Raw genomic sequence first — 22,688 nt, 5'->3', positions numbered from 1 at the left:
ACCCTGTGCAGCTCAGCACTGGTGCTGTCCTCACCTGAGCCCTGGCAGAGCTGGCTGCTGCAGCTGTGAGCCCAGGAAGGGCAGCTCTGCCCACCAGCATAGGGGGCTACAGGTGGGCAGAGCCTCCAGCAGTGACTTGCCTGGCTGCTGGCTCCCTGCAAGCAGGGCCTGGGGAAAACTGCTATTTTCAGGAAATACCTCAGAGACAGCCCTGAGCCCAGGCTGGTAGAGCCTCTCAGCTCCTTGGGAAAACATCCTGCCAGGAAAACCATTTAGTTATTTTCTCCGAGTTTCTCTTTGATTTATTAAAAGATCAAGGAATAATTTCCTATTAGGCATCTTTGCCCAGCAATACATTGCATGTTTTGGGTAGCAGGTCTGGCTGTGAATTTGGGAGAGCCTGATGCAGTCTTGCTGCATCTTTTGGTAAAAGAATACCTAAAAATACAATAGCAAAGACTGGTTTCAATATTAAAGCAGAAAAGCTTACCTGTCCAGCTAAGTCCTAGGTGATCAGCTACAATTGCCATCCTTATATCTGTCCGTTCACATGGACTCTGTGGACCTGTGATTTACAATTTCTCAATTAAAAAGGTTTTGCACAGAAAACCACAATACCGGATAATAGTTTATTATAAATAATAGCTTTAATTGACTAAGTTGACAGTGCTTATATTGTTTACTAGAATGGTTGTGTGACCTACTAACCTACAAAACAAAATTTTTTCACAGCTTTTAGATTTTCACCTGTGTAAAGCCAAAATGTAAAACTACATGATGTCGTGTAATGAAACCAAACATGCTGACAATCTAGCTGTTAGACTGTAGACAAGTTGTTCAATTACTGGTGAAAACCACCAAGGCCAGATTATTGTCTATTTTCTCTACTTTGACAGAACAAATATACTGTCACAAAAGACATCTTTCAATTTCCAAGTTACACCAATTTCTGAGTACATGAATGTCTTTGGCATGCTTCACTAGCTTTCTACAGTACAAAATTTGTTTGAAGGAAGAAAAAAGAGAATAAGACAGCACATACAGATGACAATGACAGAATGAAAACTACAGTTAAGTCACTCCACAGGCAATCACAACAGTTCATGCACTAGGATCAACAAGTTGAAAGTTTTACAAACTAGGCTTGATCTCCACGAGGTGAGCCATGAGAGCTCCAGAAACCTGACTGCCTTCATTCTCACCAGTCCTCTTACTCCTCCTCCTCTCACTGTCGGCCTTTTCAATCTTTGATTTTATAGATGCTGCCTCTGTTCTCATGTCTCTAGCAGACTTCGGTGTAATGGAAGGCAGGTAAACTTGAGTAGCTTCTGATAAGGATGTGTTCCTTGATGTACTGTCTTCTTCATCATCAGAGACCTCTGACTGCATCTTTTTCTCTTCATCAGAAAGACGATCCACAAGCTTTAATGTCTCACCACTAATTCCCTTAAAATATTCAATAGAATGTTTACATACCTCCCTAAGCTGATTTTTCTTTACTTTAACTGTTGTCATGGTGACGGAGGTAGATCTTACCTTTACTGGTAATTTAGAAGGAAGTTGTTTTGGTTTTTCTTTCTCTACCTGCTCTTGTTTTGGCAGGGCTGGAGTTCTTCTAGCTAGATTATTCCTATGTGTGCTTTTTATAGGAATCCTAGACCTTGCTTCTAGACAGGGAGAAGAATTATTTTGTTTTGCTTTGTCAGGCTTACTAGCCTCTTTCGCTTTACTCCCTGTATTGCTTTGGAGATTATTTTGGGAAAAGACTTGTTTTACTGAGCTGGCCTTTACAGGAAGCTTTGATTTTCCTCTAGCTCCTACCAACTCTGTTGACTTTTGCTGCTCTCCATGGGGTTTTTGCTTATCTCTTACTCTGTGTCCTTGTGTTGTCCCTGTACCTTTTCCTGAAGTGCTTTTCACTTGATTAGCTTTCTGGAGGGAAAATTTCGGTTCCAAATGTTCTTTTATCACTACATTACAGGTAATATCATCTGTAGGGACAGCAGATGAATCCAAATTGTTGTTGTTATTAAAATTATCTTTTGGAAAATCAGTGTTTTCTGTTTGCCTACAGCTCGTCTGGCTAGAAGCTGAACTCGCAATCACTGCTACAGTTTCATTTTCTAATCCCTCACCACTTGGCATCACAGCTTCTATCTTATCTGTCACTTCGCCAGGGCCATCTTTCTTCAGAGTCATGGTGGAAGCAGAAATTCCCATTTTAATTGGTGTGCGCAATTTGGGATCAACTTTGGAAGAGTTTACTGCTGCCGATGATTTCTCCAGTGAGTTACTACCAAGTGTTTGTTCCATGCAATCTCCACTGGCCTGGATGCCGGGCTTATTTTCAACTGCTGTTGTTTCTACTGGTCTCTCTAGGTTTGTTTCTACAGTGCTGTCCCCTGCCTGTGGCTGTGTGATGGCAGTGACTGTACTTTTATCCCCTTCCCCCTTGTCCCCTGACTTCCCTTCAGAAGTATGCTCACCAATCTGAAAAAATTGGAGTCTTTCTTCAACAAAATCCCTCTTGCTCATGTCAATTGCACCACTGCGAGTCATCTCAAACATCTTCCCCTCATGAAATGGGAAGGGGTTGGGCTCGCTAGTTGGCGTACTCTCATCTGTTGGAGTTCTGGCTGGTGTTGTGTCAGGTGTTGTTGCTTGAGATCTGTCTTCCACTGCCAGACCAAATGGCTTAGCCTCATCATCCCTTGATTTAGTCTCAAACACTTCATCGTCACCTCGGTTATTTGACCACGGGTCAAAATCTAGACTCTTGGTGGCCACAGTTTTGAAAGGTGTTGCGAATTCTTCGTCTACTTTGTAACTGAAATAAGAGTCAGGAAATACAGTCCTGTCAGGGTGTCTGCCTTCCAAAGAGAAAAACTGTGCCCCTGACTTCTTATCGCTCTTATCTCCAGCTTTGTCAGAAGATGGACCTTTTGAAGGTGTCTTGTCTTCTTCAGGGCCTACCTTGCCTTCCTCCTCAATGACTTCAAGCTTACTCTGGCTAAAGCAGCGATCAGTCTGCTTTAGAATGCCTTCTGTAGTCCATACGTCCTTTTTGGTTTCAACTGCCGGACCTGCAAGTTTAGAATCACTCTCAGTTAAACCATCATCTTCATCTTGCAAATCATAACCGTCAAGAGAGTCAATCTCTGTCGCATCGGTATCATGGGAGAATTCTGCAGTGGTTGCTATGGAACACTCTGTGACAGACTGGTCATTGTTACTCCCATTTTGCACTACATCATTCTGGGGTGAATCAAGCCCAGTGTCAAACTCATTGGGTTTCCCAGAAGTGGGATGTCCTAACTCTTTCTGTTTCTCAATCTTTTCAGGGGTTTTGGGTTTTGAGGTTTCTTTCTGGTCATCTTCCAGCTCTTTCAGTTTGAACGTATACTTTTTAAGCGGAACAGGTTGATAGAGGGATTCATCATCACTGGAGTCACTGACATCTGCTCCCGGTGGTACAGGAGATGGTGGCTGTACTCTGATGACAGGTTCAGCCAGTTGGCACTTGTCATGTTCATCTTGCAAGTTCACTTCAGTCATCTCCATTTCACTCTCAGTGGAATAATGAGGCTTCTTTTCTGATTCGCCTTGATCTGCATCCAGTGGTGGAGGAGGAGGGAATTCAATATAGGCAACTCTGTTACCTTTGGGTCTTTTGTTAGAGTCCTTATTTATAAGATTAGGTAATGTTTTGTCAGTCTGTGGTTCCTCAACCTCTGCCTGTTTCACAGATGTTGACTTAGCCTCTGCTTCCTCCTCTGACTCCTCAGACACCTCAGGAATAGGGCTGGGCTTGCCTGGGATATAAGCTATTAGTGAGTCAGGTGTTTTAGATGTAAACTCATAACTCACTTCCTCTGAACTCGGTGTTTCTGGTGTTAAAGGGCTTTTACCAGAGCTGTCTATAAAGGACACTTGTTCTAGTGTGTCATCTTCTGGACTACCTTGTGGAGAAGGAGGTTGTTTTTGCTGCCTAGCTGTGTAAAATGTCCCCCTCGTCTCTTGTACTGTCTTACTTTCCTGACTGACAATTTTTTTAACACTTCCTTGTTGCACCTCTTTCTCATATTGCTTTCCTACTTGAACAAAACTGACATAAACAGGTAAGGTTTTAATTTCTTTTACTCCCTCAGTGCTTACTAGTGGTGCAACTTTATTCAAGTAATCACTAGCACCAGGGTCAACTATGTCACTTGAAGGAAATTCCTTTCCTGGGCTACATTCTAAAGAATCTGGTGATTTGCTAGGGGATAGCTCTGTTTCCTCAGCAGGAGGACTTAGACCTATTGAGCTCTGCTGCTTGGTAACTTTTCTGACTTCTGAATGCTTTATTTTTTCATCTTCCACATAATCAATCTGTCTTTCAACTTTCTCCTGAATCACAGCTGATTGGGATACTTTAGCTGAAAGTTCATAGACACCATCAAGCATGGCTCTCTTCTCCTCAACAATTCTGACTGGAATATGGGACACAGCAATTTCTTCTTTCCTTTTGGATATTTTATCGGCCACTTCACCATTACGTTCCCCATCCCTGACAACAAATTCTCTGTATAAAACCCTTTTTGAGGGGGATTTTACAGTCACTTCCTTTACTTCTTCTGAATGGATTCCATTTGAGGCCACTTTGTGCTCTGTCACAGTGATAAATTCACTTTTTTGGTCAGTTTTAGATTCAGCATGATCAACATGATTTTCTTTTACTGTATCTGGAACCAGCACATGTGAAAGCTTTTCCTTCTGTGTTTTATGGTTAGAAGTTCCAGGACTTTCCCACGTCCTATAAATTTTTTTGTCCCAGTGTCCCTTCATTGTTGAGTCTGAGCCATATGCCAGGTCTTTTGCCCGTGGTTCTGAAAAGCATTCTGGCACGCTTTTCCTCATCTCAGTTCTTTGTGTGTCTGAAGCACGAGAGTCTTCCACAGCTTTCCCTTTACCTGGAACAAGGTCTTCCTGTATTTTCACCTCTTTCTGCAAAGCTGTACTCCCATCAGTGACCTCTATTTGCTTTGCGTGCTTCTCTCTTGGATAGGACTGATACACTGGCAACTTACTTTCTTGTGATTTTTTTACTGGAATTTTGGACTGACCATCCAGCTTTTTTTCTTCTTGAGTTACATCCTTACTTCTGGGAGTTATACCTTGTTCAAATTTAAGCCTAATGGAACTGAGCTTTGATTGCTTCAGCTGAAACCCAGTCTCAGGCACTCCAGTCTGCTGAGCACTTCCTTTGTGTTCCATAGGTCGTTTAGAGTCCTCTACAGGTTGCACATATATCCTTTTTTCAGGACTGCTGGGCAAACTGGATGCTTTTCTTTCATCCACCTTGGGAAAGCACTTCCCATCATGTGCATATTGCTTCACCTTACTCCATTCATCCCCAGATGATGGCAATTCAGAGAGCAGAACTTTCTCAGGGCTGCTGCTGGCAGAGCTCTGGCTAGAATGTATTTCCTTGCCATTTTTTTTATGCTGCTTTTTCTCTGGAGACTGTAGCTCATCATTCAACTTCTCTGTTTTATCCCGAAAAAACTGGGATACTTCAGTCAGTTTTTCTTCTGCCTCTTTAACAGTCCTGTCCACCCTGTCTTCATATATCAACTTTTCTCTACCTCTGTCTAATCTGTCCTCAGTAAAGCGCATCCACATTGCATGTTTGTGACTACTAACATCTCCAGTGTAGTGTAACACTGTCACTTTATCATAATGATCCTCCTTAGACATTTTACCTACACCATTTTCAGATACATCTTTATAGATTTTGGAGAGAATCTCTTTTTTGGGGGCAGTAGCTACTTTTTCTCTGCATCGTTTATCAGTCCCCTGTAACTCTGCACTAAGGGGTAGAGCATGGTCAGTAACTGACTCCTCAGTATCAGAATGAGACACATCTAGCTTTTCTGAAAGAAGCATTTTCTCAGCAAACCTGTAAGACTCCCCTCTTAGTTCTGACAACTCATCATCATGGTATTCTATTGAGTGCTGACTCAAAAGCTTCAGTGTTTTGTAAGAGTCATCAGACATGAGTTGAGCAGAACTAGGGCGACTGTCTTCTTCCTGGGACACGGGAGTGTTAACTCTAGAGGATTCCAGATAAGAAGGAAGTGACTCTTCGGCCGTGAGCTCCTCTTCTTCTTGCTGACCTTGTTCATCTGAACAAGGAAAAGTATCATGTTTTTCCAACTCTTTTAAGTTAATATCTCCCCGAGGTAAGTCTTTCTGATATACATACATTTCTTTTTCTGGATGCTTTTTTGTTTCTCTAATAATGACTTCAGTAGGTTCAGCCTGATTACCTTGTTCAATATGGACCTCTATTATTCGCTCCAGTTTGGGTTTCATTTTGCTGTCCTTCTCTGCATGTTGTGGTGAAGTTTCAGCAGACTTGCTAACATCGGACGTTACTGATGATTTATGTTCAAACAGACCTGCCAGTTCTTTGGAAGGGTCACGTCCAGACTGAAAGGCTTTCATTATGTCATGAACAGACATTGTTTCCTCAATTCTTTCAGAGGTACTTTCTGTGCATGGAGGTTTATGATAAACCATCCTTGTTGTTGTAGTGATATGAGTTTCTTCTTTTACTCGGACACCTTTACTGAGGACGCACTTATGGTCGTCTTCTTCACTGCCACTGGCTTTCATTTGAAAAGCTTTAACCTTCTCTTTAATGGACCCAGAAGGTTTTTGCTCCAGCTCCATAAATGTAGGGGAAGGTTTTGAGGCTGGTAGCTCCTCTGCCTTCTGCTCGGGAATATCTTCTGAAGATGGTTCGTAGCTGCGGATGACATGAACTACTTCAGTTCTTGTTTCTGTAATGACAGGAGGGATGGGCACATCGTGGAAAAGCGGTTTTGGCCCTGTGCTTTCAGCACTTTGTGGGGCAGAGGGTGTCTTTTCACTCCTTGTTTCAAAGCCACTGTCAGACAAGGGACTTTTATCTTGATCGTGTTGAGAAAAGTCATCTGGAGACTCTAAAATAGTGTCTGTTCCAAAAAAGGAGTCTGCAATTTTACATAACTCCTTTTCAGACGTTGAAGGCCTCATGGAGGCTGGAGGCATTTTAAGTTTATGTTCCTGCAAAGCGATGGCTGGTTTTAAAATGCGTTTTTGTCTCTCTTCGCCTTCTTTTTTCCCCTCTTCAAACTTGTACTTTATGTTTGTTAATGAACTGCTACCGATATCATTTGCTAAGTAATCAATAACTTTTGACAAGCTATAATCCTTGTCCGACATGGTTTTAGTTTTAATTTGGACCTTCTCTGGAACAGATATAGGAGGGCTTGTCAAAGCTTGCTGTCTCGCTTCATCAATCTCCTCTGTACTGAACTCTACCCAGTCATCCTCAGACAGGTGTCCTTGATCACTTTTGGGTACTTTAGCCGACCCTTTACTTTCTAAACACACATCCTTTTTCAGAATCTCGCTAACTTTTACTAAGTCCTCTTTTACTTTCTCAACAATTTTAAAGGGCTCTTCATCATCAATTCTACCCTCTCTTGGTATGTCAGGTTGGAACGGCTTGTCCTCTGCGACATCTGTCTGCAATATTGCAGTCATTCTTATCAGATCCTCTTTCATTTCAGCAACATCTTTTAATATCTCCTGACTGGAGGATAAGGAAGATGGTGTGGACAATTTGAGAGCAGAGGGTGCTAAAAACAAGGATGACTTTACTGGAGATGAAGTTCGAGTAAAGGTAGGCTGCGTGCGTGCCTCTGTAGTCAATGTTTTAATAGGTGACAGTAATGCAGCGGCTGATTTTGTAAGTGAAGACGACTCTGGGAGCTTCTTTAATGCTGGTTCAGACAAAACATTGACTACAGAATATACCGGCACTGTTATTGTTGATGAAGTTACTGATGAGGTAGTTGCAGATATTGACCCAAGGGCTGTGTACAAAGCACCTGCAGGAGGAGTTCTCATTGTCTGGAAAGCTGATGGTGCTGAAGACACAAATGACCTGAGTGGAGAAAATGACATTGTTGTAGCTGTTGAAAACACTCTCTCAGCCGTGTCAGCAACTGCGTTAGCGGCACAAGTTGCAGAATGTGCAGCTGCAGAGATCTTGTCTTGAAAAACACCTGCAGCTTTGGATCCATTTATTAAGTTGGCAGAAGATGGGTATTTCAGAGGTGACACAGACCCATTGAGCAATGGTACATCTGTGTGCCCAGCTACATGTTTTGCTGGCGACGAGAGAGACGAGGCCATCATGACTTTAGTGGATGAAACAGCATCAACTGCTGACTTAGCAGGTGACACCACTGACTTTAGAGGGGACGATAAAAGTGAAGATGCTGATGTGATGACCGATTTAAGTGGCAAGCTCGAAGAGTACATGCTAATGTTGGATTTGGGGGATGCTGGAGGCGTCATGGTTATGGATGATCTCTCCAAGAGAGATCCTGCTGTAGTCACTGGAGATGTCCGAGAGGGGAATGTGGTAGTGGAGGCCAGCCCTTTGAGACTGGCAGCTTCTGTGACTGCGGGAGCTCTGATGAAAGAGCCTGAAGTAACCTGCATGTTGTAGGGAGGCTGCGAGACCACAGTTTTTATTGGCGAAGAGATTGTCCGAAATGATCTAATTGGAGATGCTACATCGCTAACAGATTTAACTGAAGATGTGGTAGAAGCTCCTAATGTGGATTTGATTGGAGAAGTAGAAGAAACAGACCATATTGATTTTAATGGGGAAGCTGTAGGAGTGTTAGAGGAAGAGCTTGATAAGGAAGTGAAGCCTGATTTGGTTTGCCCAGGCACTGTAATTGGAGCTGTTGTCCATGACTGATATGGCCGTGTTGAAAAGAATGGCTTGTATGAGTAAGTAGCAGGTAGGGATCTTGTTGCTCCTGCACTCCGTTCAACTGTTTCTTAAATTGTTAAATCAAAATCAAACATAAAAATCAACAAAAATGGTTGAAAAACAGAGAGACCAGAGAAGAAAATTGGTCAGTAAACGTTGTAATATTACAAAAAGCAAGTACAATTGTTTGCATGAGTTGGGATGAAAGAGGCAAAAGAAGATTTAAAAAAGGAAAGAAAAAAATTAGGAACGAGCCATATACTGATAACTGGTCTAAACCAAAAAGCAACATGAAATGAAAGACAGAAAGCACATAACAACCAAATCTGCAAACAATGGATAACAAAAAATGCACAAAAGGAATCCATAAGGTAAAAAAAAAAGCCACATTAAAATTTCTTCTCTTACTTCCTATTGACTTTCTGATGTACTACTTCTGAAATACTTGTATCAGCTTTATTTTGCCTGTTTAGGTATGTCTCTGCTTTGTGCAACTATTAGAATTATCTGTTTAGTAATTTCTATTGTTGTTCTGTTCAGATTTGATCCTATACAAAAATATAAACTTGCGTAAAATGACATTATATAGCTAAAATATTTTTTAAAACCACTTCAGAACTATTTCATGCAGAAACCAAAATTCCTTTAAGTGACAGGCAATTGATGTGCAAACTGTGAAGCAATTGGAATAAATTCAAATCTAAATCTTCCATGCACAATTCGGATATGCTTCACACTCACAAAGCCAATAAGAGCAAGAGCTTTTCTGAGTCAGTACTAAAAAAAAAAAAAAAAAAAAAAAAGAAAAAGGAAAGAAAGGAACATATGCATTTGTTTCTCATGCAATATTCCTTTTGTCTGGTAAAAATTAAAGTAAAACTTTTCATGAAATGATTTTAAGAAGCATATGTTGTAAATGAAATATGGCAAGTATGATGTATGATAGTCGTGAGCAGGCAAAGCAACTGAATCAGTTTTTATTCATGCACAAATGTCATGTCAGAAACGAGCACACAGATTAATACATTTCGTATGGTGTCTTAAGCACAAATATGTAAACCTTACAAAATAATTTCACAAGAGGTCATTAAAAGAAGAGTACACTTTTTCTACAAGATGTAGTGTCTTGGTACCTTTTGAGGAGATTTCTTGTATCAGCTCAAAGACAGACCTGTTCAACTTTACAGTTCTCAAAAGGTAACATTAGAAAAGCAGTCAGAGAAAAATAGATTATGAAATAAATTCCTAGCAAGGACAAACCTGTTAAATGTTATAATCCCCCAGAACTCCCAGCTTATTCACAGACATTTTGAACAGAATCATCATCAATCACATTTTGCATCACAGGAGGCGTTCATGTCAGAAAGTAGTTCTGGGAATCCCATTACACAAACATATCCTCTGATACAGCAATAACATTCAGAGAGTTGACACTGAAAGCAACTTTGAGAATTTTTTTTTCTTTAAAGTTGGAATTAGAAATGGAGCTAAAATATCCAAACAAATTATTCAACATACCTTTCTCTGAAGTTACACTAATAATTTGTCAAACCTACTACATCTGTCTTATAGACAGACAGGTAACTCACAGTGAAAGAAGCTCAACAAGGCTAACACTGAACTGCTACAGCATACACACTCCTATAAAATAGTGAATATTCAGTGCACCACAGGTCCATATCCTGCAAGGCGAAATGTGCTGGTCCTATAGAAGCCAATCAAAGCCCAGAAATCAGTGTGGATGGCTAGTGATACTTCATAAGAACATTTATGTTGAAGAGAGCTTGAGTACTAGGCCTGACTGGCACAGACTAAATCAAGAAATGCCCACTTTTCCTTACTACAATATTTTTAAGTGGAAATAAACTTCTTTCTTTCCTTCCCCAAAAACACCGCAAAATGTACTTTATTAAATCAACTATTATGAAGCTATTATAAATACTATTATTTATTATGAATAAATAATAATAGCTGCTAGTTAGCAGTAGCTGCTAACGTTCACCAGAACTTCATAGAGTCTTGAGTTCAAGAAACAAACCCCAAAATTATTCTGAAAAGAACAAATAACCTGTTCAGCAGTTAGTGTTAGGATGTGTCTTTACTGGAACTCCACTTCACCATCATGAGAAGGTCTGTCACAACTGACTGATGAGGCAAGCAAACCCACAGGCTGCCCTCCTAACTTCTTTTTTGCCTGTCAAATCACAGATTCAGAAATATTAAAGATGCTGCTTCTGTGCTCCTTTTTGCAGTTGAAGAGTTAAAAAATCAGTCTGCCAATTTCTTGTGAATGAGACTTAATGGACCTTTGGTGAATAAATAAGACTTTTGACTTTTCCCCCCCACCTCCAGCGAGGGGGGGAAATTAATTGTGAGCAATATACACCAGTCATCAACCTTCTTTCCAGCAATTTCATTTTCCCTCTCTCTCAGTTCCCATCAAGCCTGTGACAATACCTTAACAGTCCATCAAGATGTCTCAGCAGATCTGATAGCTTCTTCAGATGTTATATGCTTGGGGTCTTCTTCCCGGCCTGAGAAGTGCAACACATTCTGGAGCACATCTGATCCAAAGAAGCCACAGATCTTATAGGATAATTAAGCAGCAGCCATCCAGTGGGAACTCCCAAGACCCGATGAAGTTTGTCTATGGATTTTATGGAATTATATCAAAGGGTCTGTTGCAGGGTAGCAACTGAGAAGTCAAAAGCGGGGGGAAAAAAAGGCAAGATAAAGCCTGGAAATGGAGAACAATAGCAGCTGACCTCAGAGAGGAGAAGTGAGGAAGAAAAGCTAAGCCAAATACATTATTGTATTTAACTGGGGAGGAAAGGAATGACACAGGTCTGGTCAAGGGGAACAGCACATGTTTAGGAAGAAGCAATGTGTGGTGCCAGGGAATAAAAAGCATCTGCAGTGAACAGAGGAAAAAGGGAAGGGGAGGAGAAAGAAGAGGGAAAATATAAAATATGAAAGACTCTATTTTGGCTAAACATCTAGATACTTAAGAGCTTATCTGAGTGTCTTTCTGAATTTTTGTGTAACATTCCGTTCTACAGCATCTTTCTGTAATGTTTCAAAAGGAAGAGGAGGAGACTCTTTTTGAAAGCAATTTGCAATCCTCCTACTCTGGAACTACATCACATTTTTAAAAACTATTATATTTTTACTTAACTAACATATATAATTTGCCAGTCAGGATTCTTCAAGCTCTCACAACACAAGAGTTCACAGACCATCCAAGAATTTAATTTTAGACAGCTTTTTTGTTTTTCTTTTATATTTTTTTTTTCCCAGAATGACACCAAATACGTTTATAGAAAAAATGTCTCTTCTTATGAACAATCACATCTACACAGTTTAGTACTTTGGTAAGAGCAACTCACTCATTCCAGGCTCAGTCAGATAGCTGTAGCGCTTACGTAAAGCAAGGGAGACGAAGTTCTGGCGCCGGTCAGCTTTCTCCGTCTGCAATAAAACACAGCAGGATTTAGGGCCTTGGGAATCAGTGCCCCTGTCTGAACAGACCAGTCCTCAAACCTCAGCAGGCTGGGCGGCTTTTGGTGGCACACAACCCCACAAGGGAGAATGGATGCTTCCATTCAGCTTCAGGATGGCATGCTGAAGCCGAATTTGGGTGAGCAGGCAGGGAGGGGGCAGAGCCAGCCTCTGTTCCTGGGTGCCGTGTGATGAGTGCCAGGCACTGCCGAGCAGGGAGCGTGGCTGCACAGAGACCTGCTGTGAGTGACCACCCTTCTGGAGCGTGCAGGGAGGGACTGCCACCCTAAAGTGAGCCCTCAGGTTCATTCCTCTGCTTGTGAGGTAGAAGAGCTGAGACAGCAGAAGCAGCTCATTATACTGCCTTAAAGTGTCTCCACACTGTCTTATTGCATTACCACTTAATAAACTGCTTCACACTACTAGAAATGGTGTGATATTGTTCATTCTCTGTAAAATAAACCACCTTTGGCTAGAAACAGGAGGTCAACACAAAAGACTACAGGTACAGACAAAACATTCATAAGAGTGAGTGACCGGTTGAGTATTCCCCCCCAGATTAGTTTGTCCCGAAAGCACACACACCACAATGTACAACTGGCTTTAAAGTGAATACATTAAGGACAAAAAAAGGCATGGGAGGGGATTTTTTAATATGCACAAAATGCAAAGATGTGGATTAGAAAGCAGACTACTGTTGTTAACTAATGAATTGCCTCATAAGTTGCTATGTTCAATGCGATAGCTGCTGGTGTGGTGTCTTTAATATGAATAGTCCTTCAGAGATCAACTCACTTGAATATGTGGCTAAAATACAGTTTGTTTAGAAAGAGAACTGTTATTATAGCTATATAATAGCTCATTGGAAACAAATTCTGTGGAGGTAAAGTGATGTTTTTTCTATTATTATTTTTTAACATGTCAGGAATGTTTGGGTTTTTAGCTACTCTAACAAGCAGGTGACAACTGCAATTTATTTGCCACCAGGAAGAGAAAACAAAATTGCTGCTAGGTGAATTGGAAACACCTATGTAGTTTCTTTTACAAGATGATCTCACCTCTAACTACCTCTAACAAGTAAAACCCACTCAGTTTTATGACAATCTTATGTTGAAGTTTCCATGAAACAGTGGGTTTTTAAGCTGCAAATATCTGAGGTTTATTTGAAAATAGATTTGAACACAATATTTAGAAATTGTTCTTGGCTGGTTTACTTTTTGTTGAAAGAATCCAGTTTATTTACAGAGGTAAGATATTAAAGGCCACTACTGTGTCCTCAGCAGTACCTTTTTCCTTCTCAGAAATACAAGTTACCATAGCAGTGTCAATGTTACTCCTAGAGGTAAAATATTATCCACTAAACTCTTCTTGATTTTGCCAAAATTTGACTTGGTCTGATAGTCATAAATATATCCTTTTTCAGAAGAAAATTAGACTAAATTTTAGACTGCTTTTATTCAGTGCTTGGTTTAATTTCATAACTTATAATCATGGGGTTTCCCATATTTGTGCAGCTTTACTGTTTTACAACAGCCTATCAGGAGCTGAGGATATGGTTATTTTTCTGTAGGTATCATTTCAATGCCACCATTAAAAATAGTTGTTTGTTTTGCTCTATAACATACTAGTTTTCTTCACTAAATCTGAAGGAAATAAAAACAGAAGACAGTGTTTATATTACCTCATCATCTTGATCTGACTCTGTTTCCTTTTGGTCCCAAGATGCATTGCAGAGACAAGGAATATTATAATGGACAGCAGGGAAAAGAATATCAGGATATGAAAAGGACCAAATTGGGAGCACAAAATGCAAGCTGATTTATAAGGCAAAGCAAATCCAAAATGTCAACACAAAAGAAAAAAAATCTTACATCCAATGCAAATAAACACGTGACATTACTGAAAGCATAAATCTATGACTTGCAGGCTGAAGCATGAGCTGTAAACAGAATCGTAAAAATTATAGGAACTTGACACCACAGTAACAAGAGACTTTAAAAGCGTTCTACATACAAGAAACCAATAAAACATACATTTTAAAAGCCTTTATCATATTCCAAAGCATTCTCTTTACTGACACTTCACAAGGTTTCTTTATGACTAGCAGGAAATAAAAAAAAAAATAAAAAAAAAAAAGAGACAAAAACTGAAGGAACAAAAACAAATCCAACCCAACCCTAAGAAAAATGTTTACTTTTCCAAACAAATACCTTTTTGTGTGCTGGCAGAGTGATATTCAAGTTGCAAACAGCTGTTTGTGGCAGTCCTTTTGTAGTCTTTGGTTCTTTCAAAAATGATAATCGACCACAGGGTTCCTGGCTGGTGTCTCTTACCTAAAAAAGAAATTTTGCTTCAGCAGAGTAATATATAGTAATTCAGAGTCCTAGAGGAGGTTCCTGGAATGGTTCTCAGAATTTCTTTCTACAAGGAGCTTTCTAGTGTGTAAAGACTAATAATACCAAGCTAGAGCTCAGCCTGAGGTGCCGAAAGAGAAAATGTGTTACTGTGAAAGAGTCAGGTCAGCCTGAAGCTCCCTGATGGCAAATCCATGCAAGACAAGGTGCTGAGTGAGAGTTTCATACTGGCATATTACTGACAGGCACTCTCTTCTCCCTTCATTTTATTCTGCCATGTTTTGCTCTTGTGTTTACCAAAATGCTTAACAAGCTCTCCAGCAGGGCAGCTGTGACAAGGCTGAGGAAAGTGAGCACCATTCCTGGCCATTTAGAGATGAACAGTCTGCACACACCTTCCAAGGGCTGCTCTGCAGTATTGAATGCATCTCCTTTCCTTGATCAGAAATTGTGACTACTGGTAAATATGTTTGGGCTCCAATTTGAGATATGGTTTTAGTAAAAGGTTGTGAATTCACAACCTGTATATTCTGTTCCCAGAATATCTGTGTATTCTGTTCCCAGATCTGCCAGCTGTTCTGCTGTGGGCTTCAAGCAAAGCACCCTCCCCATGTTACTCACAAATTAAAGAACTACACCTTCATCCCAGGGGCAAGTTAGTCCTATAGGGCTGAAAAAGGGAAGAAGGACTGTGGGAAAGGAGGAAAGCAACAGGATAATTTATTTAGTCTTTCTTTTACCTTGATAGAAAATGGCAGTCTATTTTCTTTGAAAGCATAAAAATTAAAAACAAGCTGCTGTCCTCCTTTAGTCAAAGGGGCCAGATTTCCATAGCAATCAACATAAATAGGTTTTCCTTCAAGAACCTATCAAAGCAAGAAATAAAAGTCAATAAAACCTCTTTTAATATTAGATTCATGCATATAAACATCATTATTTCCCCCAACGTCGTTCCTGAGTTTAACACAAGTCCCCACTTGGTAACATAGAACAACAAATTAGAATATCACTGTGCATTATGGCAAGGTATTATGAGGGCAGGCAGTTTGGAAAACCACAAACAACCTGATTGGCTTTTCTAAAGAAAGAGTGTGTAATTTTCTTCAAGAAATAATAAGTTAGTGACTGTGATTTCACCACAAGCCAGTTCTACTCATGCCTGTGTGCCTGCAGGGCCAGTAAGAAGGAATTCCCTCTGTCTGCAAAGCTCAGACAGGGCTACTTGACAGCAGCAAGGGCAAACCCCATTGCAGACTGTGCTGGGGCACCCAAAAGTCCTCATGCTCCTCCAGTCTTGCCCTGTTTTGTTCTTCCTTTGAGACGTTTCATGCCACAGCCTTGCTGTGAACCTTTATTTAACAGGGCTTGTTGTGGCTTTTGCAGGAGCTGCAGCTACTTGGCAAACACACTGCCCACCAACAAGGAGGGAGCCAGCTGCAAGGAATGTACCTCAATGTCTTTGCTTCTTGCAACTTCCTCAAAGTTCTCTTGTTGCTCCAAAGTTTTGTCCACTTTGTCGTCAGTCATGCAGAAGCAGCGCAAATTGGATTCCACAGGGTCATTCATTTTGGCAAATATCACAAACTTTGCCATATAAGGAACACATATTAATTCTCTATAAAGCTGTGTTGCCAGCCCAACAGTCTCTAGTACTTGGTGGCAGTCTGCGAGCCAAAATCTGAGCGGGAAAAAGTAAAGCATTAAATCAACTTCTCATTATGCTCCAACAATTGTTTAAGGCTTAAAGAGAAACTGTGTCCTGTATCCTTGGTCATTTTGCATGTGTACTGTCCTTGCAGAATTGCCAGAGCTGTAACTTTCCTTCTACTCCAAGTATAGGTTTAACTATGCAAAAATGGGAATACCTGGCAATGAAATGCTGACATACTTACCTAACTATTTTCACACTGGTATCTCATAAAACTATCCATCTGAAGGCTCATTTGAAGCCAAAGTAGGGAGATTTAATTTCTTGTTACAACACAATGCATATTGTAGGGTGCTGATGCTTCACTATACATTTGATTTGCTAAAACAAACACCTTAATAACACATGCAGCAAATAATCTCTCCCATTCAGGCTGGACCAAATATGCCCATGGTGAAGTCTCCAGAGACAGGTGTTATTTTGTTATTTTCTCATCTTATGATTAAGAGTTTGAAGACACATGTGATATGTGATACAAATTGTAAATTATTTATACTTTATACCAGTCTTTCCCACAATATTTCAGCCCTGACATATTTGCTTTTTGAGCAATTCTCTCTCTTTTCATAAAGGTTTTTATAGTTGCAATATCATTTACTGATTAATAAACTCTCTACCTTCTATACCATGAATTTTCTTCACTATATGCGATTTGTACAGATCCTGTTAAATGCCTCCAGTCAGCATGTAAGTCCATGAAGTCTACCAAGATTAATTCCAACTCATCATTTTTTGCAAAAAATATTTTTGTGAGAGCAATTCAATAAAATTTTCAACTAAAAAGCCCACAGCCAGAAATTAAACATCTCTAAATTTTTTAAACAAACATATTTTTATGAATCCCCCCTTTTTCTTTTTAATGGGATGAACATTTTAAGCTTTCCCTTTCTGTTGCCATTTACAGAAAAACCAAAGCCCTGTGTAGCAGGGCTTCAGAGGAAGAGTCTGTGTGCCTGCCAGGAGCCTCTGTCACAGCCAGGCCAGAGCTCTGTGTGCAGCCCTGGCTGTGTGGGACGCTCATAGGCAGTGACAAAGCAGCATCTGGGCCATCACCACTTCATCAGCCTCATGAGAGGCTGCCAGAAAGCCAAAACACAGCCCCCCAACCAGGCACGGCGTTGGTCAAGGGAAGGCACTCCTGAGGTGCAGCTGGCAGGGTCTGCTCCTGTCAGAACTCAAAATGTCCCTCAGACATTTTTGGATGTTCTGGGTCCAGGTCAGAAGCATTTGAGACCCTGGCAGGCAGCTGGAAACAGTTGTGATTTTGGGTTTGAGCCATGGAATTATTACCAACCTTGCAGAAAGAACAAGAAGTGACAAAAGTTTAGATAGTATAATAGAAGTAGTCACAAAATAAAGGGAAGAATTTTTGAGTGCTGTACAGGGGGGTTTTAAGTCCTGTACAGGGTTTTTTTTTTGTACATGGGGGTCAGAGGTTTTAAGATGGAGGGATTTGGGCCTGCCCTGTCCTCCCTCTTCCTTTTTCCTTACCTCCATGTTCTTGGTGATGTTGGCACTCACAGATTGGTGTAGAGTAGAAAAGCTCCATTTAATATAGGTAATGGGCATTGGGGAAAAACAATAAACATGTAACACATAATGTACCATATAAAAGAGAGCAGCAGGCCTGGGTGGGGAGAGAAGAAGCAGTCGGGGTCAGAGAGGATGTCAGGGTGTGTGTGTGCCTCTGCCTGAGCTGTGAGCAAACCACAGCAGCCCGAGAAGAAAATCTTTTAGAAAACTTGCAATAAACTGCCTTGGGACTGAACAACAAGAGACTGCTGAGCCTTTCTTTGGAAGCTCGGGTGGGAGGAGAGACTTTTCCACCACACGGAGCCACCCCTGACCTAGGGGTGAGCTCTGGCATGCTCCCATACCTGGCAGAAACATTGGTGGTGAAGGAGACACAGTCGTTCGAAAACGTCAGCGGAGTGGTGCCAGTGATGTCCTCCCACTGCGCAGGCGAAGTGCCTCCTGTGCAAACACACACCAGGGACATCTCCTTTCAAACACTAAGCACACACAGACTGCAAAAAGAACATCTCTATCTCCACACACAGAAAGTGAACTAGACGTTAATGTTCTCCAACAGCTGATCTCCATGTTATCATGGAGCACCAACAATGCTGCATGGTGTCACACAACAATAAACAAAGATGTAAGGAAAGAACATACCTACAAGCCAACAGCAACCCCCCCTCAACATCAGGAAATTCTAGGACAGAATTACTTCTGCAAGCTACTTTTACTGACAAGTATGTTTAATAAGCAAGACTGAAATTCTTCGAGACTGAAATTTAACACATGTTGGGAGAGTCCTTTTACAATGGGAGCAGATACAAAGCTCAGGGAACCAGTGGGAAATAACCTCAGCTGGCTTTGCTCAGGAGAGCTAATCTGAGCCCCAGTGGCCAGCACACCAAGGTTCCCTTACTGGAATGCAGGAGTAGTGAGAGTGAGCACAGAGCTGCTTCCACAGAAACCTGGGCAAAAAGCAGGATTTTCTCTAACCTGTAATGCTACATAGGAGTCGAAGGCTGGGAGTCGTGTCTCCTTTGTACCCATTGGTTACTCCTTCTCCTGATGGAGGTGGCACAGGAATTGTCATGGTTATTGGCTTATGGAATTTTCTTCTTCTTGGCTCCACAGTGACAATGGGACTGAATGTTGCTTTGTTTCCAAGGATTTTTTTGACAATCTCTTCTGGAACTGGTTGAGCCTGTCAGCATGAGGAATATACTTAAACTAGAGCTGAAAATTGTTTATAGATATGCAGAATTATTTTCTAAATGGAAATCCTATTTTCTTTACATTTTTTGTAGATCTTTTTTTCCCCCTGCAGGAAGCCTTCTCAAGGGTGATTATTAGTGAAATTCATGTTTCTTATTCAACAGCTTACTTCTGATTTCCTAATTGCTAAATGGTAGAGCTAAACTATAAATCTCAGAAGGTTCCCTGCAGTATTTGCTGAGAGTTTTTCAGAGCATGTTTGGTTTTGTTCAATATTTACAGTGATTAATGACATTACATAAAATTTATAAATGCAAAAACAGGCCTATTTTGCACTTGAGAAGTGAGGACTAGACACTGTCTCCTGAAGGTGATAGACCATTCTTGCATCTCTGCAAAACACAGATTTATGCTCTTCAGGAACACTGCACTCCAACTGACCTCTGTACTCAGTGCTTCCTCTGATTATTAGAAAGAAATACTTGTTTGGGTCAAAATCATAAAGAATGCATGAAGTTACAAAAGATTTATAGGTAAATTTCACATTTTCTACAGTCAAAAGTGACAGACATGGTAATGGGAGTTTGCATCCATTTGCCTTTTTATTTTAATTTTTTTAAAGTTTCAAGTCTGTTTCAATCAGGTTGACCCATGACTTGCTATTATTCAAATTGCAGAGTGCACTGATGAGCAGAGAACATGCAGTTACACTGCAGTCTCAGCAGTCACAACACTGCATACAGTGCTGTTGTACTTCCCTCACACTGGAGAGCTCTGGGAAGGCAACTGTATAACCAGAGCAGCAGAAATTCCATTTTCTCAAGATTAATCATCTTGAGATGTGAAATATCTTTAATAGAAATGTTTCAGCGTGAATTTCAAGAACTGCAACTCAAACCAGCATCTCTTTTTCATGAACCCATCAGATTTGTCATACTATTAAGGGAATATTGAGTGATAACCAACTGAACTCAAAGATATCTCCTATTCCTATGGAATATTTTGCTACTTTCTGTGCAGTTAAAGTAGAATTTAAACTATATGCTCTTGCCAGATTTCACCCCTAGAAATGCCAGTGGTGAATGTCCAAAGACACAGCAGATGTACATGGGAGGTTTTTGACCCAGTAACAGCTGGCAAACAGCTGCATGTAATCCCTACCAAACACATTCCCGTGGCAGAGGGCAGCCCAGTGACCCCGTTCACAAGCTGCCGCTTTGCCACAGGAGATGGGGACTGCACAGAGGCTGTAGAGCTGCTGGAGCCGTGATGGTTCCAGCTCTTTGCTTTCCTCTCTCCATTCCTGGGATGTTAAACAATAATCATGGAGGTGATCCAAGGGGAGCTGGGAGGAGGACTGTGCACCTCCTGTGCCTGAGGGACGCTGAGCGTGCCCAGGCAGACTCGTGCCAGCTCAGAGCTCAGGCGTGGAGAAGCCCCCTTGTCACAACCCACCGCTAAGGAGCAGTGTGAGCTCCTGGAAGCTCCGTAGCTCCCAGTGTCGTGCATCAGGACAGGTGCACTTAGAGAAGCTCTTTACCTGGAGGCCGACACGGATCCTCTTGGTCAGAGCCCCCTCGGGGAAGGAGGCCTGCACGCGTGGCACCGTGGTGCTGCTCAGCACCCCGCCCTCGGGCCCGATCTGGTTGCTCTCCTGCTTGATGCGGGAAACCACGGCGAAGTACTGGGGGAAATCCTTGGTGACGATCCTGCAGATCCGCTTCTTCTCCAGCTCCTCCACGCTGTCCAGCTCTGGGGGCACAGGAAAGGTAAAACGTTCAGGCATCCCCTGCCCAGGCTCATCCCACACACATCTGGAGCTCTGAATAAGCCTTAGAATGCCTGAGGAGGTTGGGAGGTTTATTATTATTTATTTACTATAGCAGTAAAAAAACCCTAACCATTCAGTGCTATCAATTATCAAGTTTTGTTTTTTCTGTGAACTTCTGTATAAATCTTGACAATGAGGGCCAACAGCAATAGACAAAAAGATTTGCTAGGACACCTAAGTAGTCAGGTGTGACAGCTGCCACAGGATGTTTGTCACACAGCATAAAAATCCAAGCAGAGCTGAAGAAGATAGTCAAGCTTCTTCCCTCTCTTATTTCTATTTGATCTTTCTGTGCATAGCTCCAAATTATTCCCAGCCTCTTTCCCCATATGGTTCTGACATAAAGAAAACCACAGGAGATCCCAGTCAGTTCATGACCTATCTCCCTTCATGCCAGGTGTGCAATCCAGAACTTGGCCACCTGAGACAGTTACTGCCCAGATTGGCATCCAAAAAATCCACACCAGACACCAAGTTCTCCATGAAACAGTGGAAGCAACAGAGCTGTCTCCCAGCACTACCAGTGAACCAGGAGCAAGCTTCCCTTTCACATCAGGATTCCAGCCATTTGGTTATCTGTCCCAAAATAACTGCAGTGTGCCCCCCAGTTCCTAGAGAACCTTAATGCATCCTCAAAACCAACTAAAATAGAGTCAGGTCATCGACCATTAATGCTCTCAGTCCCATTCCCAGTTTGTAGGGTCACCAGGGCTCAGAAAGGTGCATAGAGTACCTATTCCTATTAATCAGGTAAGCACATGACATAGTTTTCCTCATATATGCGCTGGGGAAAACTCTGTGATACAACAAAAATATGATGACTTTTGCAACTATATGTGTGTGTGCATACATATATATATATATATTTTTTTTTTGTATTGGTGCCCCAAATGCATTGGTGAAATCCCTGTGATATAAACACCACACATAAATTGAGATAATTATATAACTCTCATGCATTTCTCCTTGTAACTTCTTGCACTTGGCCTTTTTATCTCTTGTAATTGGATTTCATTGCAGCATTCCACAAATTTCAGCTCTTATTTTCCTCCTTAAAATGGGAATTTCTAAATAAAGTTTGTTCCTCAAAAGATGACATTTTTATCACATCCAGAAAGAGAAAGCAGGAAGACCAGAAATAATACTAAGGCAAAAGACACCTGTAAAATACTTTGCAACTGAGACATTTTACTCCTCTAAGCATGTAAGCTCAATTAAGTTCCAAGAGAATTAGAATGCAAATTTGGTAAAATGTCAGTTTTCCATTTTAAAACATTCAGCAGATAGTTTGGATTAATCTCACAGTGGTGCTGTGGATCATATGTACCTACCAGAAGTGGATAATTTCTTATCATAATGTCAGCTTCCATTTACTTTAACTCACAGATTGATATCTGAAGCCCTCTAATGAATTAGTCACTCTGCCTGCAGCCTCTGGAAGCAATGGCTTGTGCAGGAGACAAACTGGATTGCTACACTCCCAGGCAGGTATCATCCATCTTAACTGGTAATTCCTCATCATCTCCTGTTTGTTGCTAGAGAAAAAAACCCACTGTAAAATGCTCACAGAGGTGGAGGATAATTAAAGTTCTCCTGAAGTAGAAAAATAGTGATTTAAGCAAGAACATTTCAAAGTCCTTTGAACCTGGCAGGCACTCTCCTTCAGAGGAGGAAGATGGGAAGGTAAGAGTGGAAGGGCAACAGTAGGTCATAGAGAGGAGTTGAACTATATATAGGGAGGTTATG

The 22,688-nt window shown here is 41.2% G+C and overlaps 1 protein-coding gene across 7 annotated transcripts in view; it reads right to left on the bottom strand.

Moving 5' to 3' along the window:
- ANK3 (ankyrin 3) overlaps window positions 1–22,688 on the bottom strand; it is a 191,747-nt gene that overhangs the window by 25,474 nt on the left and 143,585 nt on the right. For 3 of the 7 annotated variants that reach the window (XM_077784523.1, XM_077784522.1, XM_077784525.1), the window contains 10 exons: window positions 20,652–20,863; window positions 18,893–19,100; window positions 18,259–18,355; window positions 16,123–16,351; window positions 15,414–15,539; window positions 14,530–14,652; window positions 14,001–14,027; window positions 12,208–12,289; window positions 1,203–8,888; window positions 491–565 (listed from right to left, as the gene is read on the bottom strand). In XM_077784523.1, the coding sequence (XP_077640649.1) occupies window positions 491–565; window positions 1,203–8,888; window positions 12,208–12,289; window positions 14,001–14,027; window positions 14,530–14,652; window positions 15,414–15,539; window positions 16,123–16,351; window positions 18,259–18,355; window positions 18,893–19,100; window positions 20,652–20,863 (8,865 nt within the window). Of the gene's footprint in view, window positions 1–490; window positions 566–1,139; window positions 8,889–12,207; window positions 12,290–14,000; window positions 14,028–14,529; window positions 14,653–15,413; window positions 15,540–16,122; window positions 16,352–18,258; window positions 18,356–18,892; window positions 19,101–20,651; window positions 20,864–22,688 lie in introns of all 7 variants that reach the window. The other 4 variants (XM_077784526.1, XM_077784527.1, XM_077784528.1 and 1 more) reach the window with 2 other exon arrangements.

This window comes from Lonchura striata, chromosome 7 (assembly GCF_046129695.1).
Source record: "Lonchura striata isolate bLonStr1 chromosome 7, bLonStr1.mat, whole genome shotgun sequence".
Classification (NCBI taxonomy): domain Eukaryota; kingdom Metazoa; phylum Chordata; class Aves; order Passeriformes; family Estrildidae; genus Lonchura; species Lonchura striata.
Note: the sequence above shows the minus strand (reverse complement) of the source record. Positions and strands in the feature narration are given on the sequence as shown.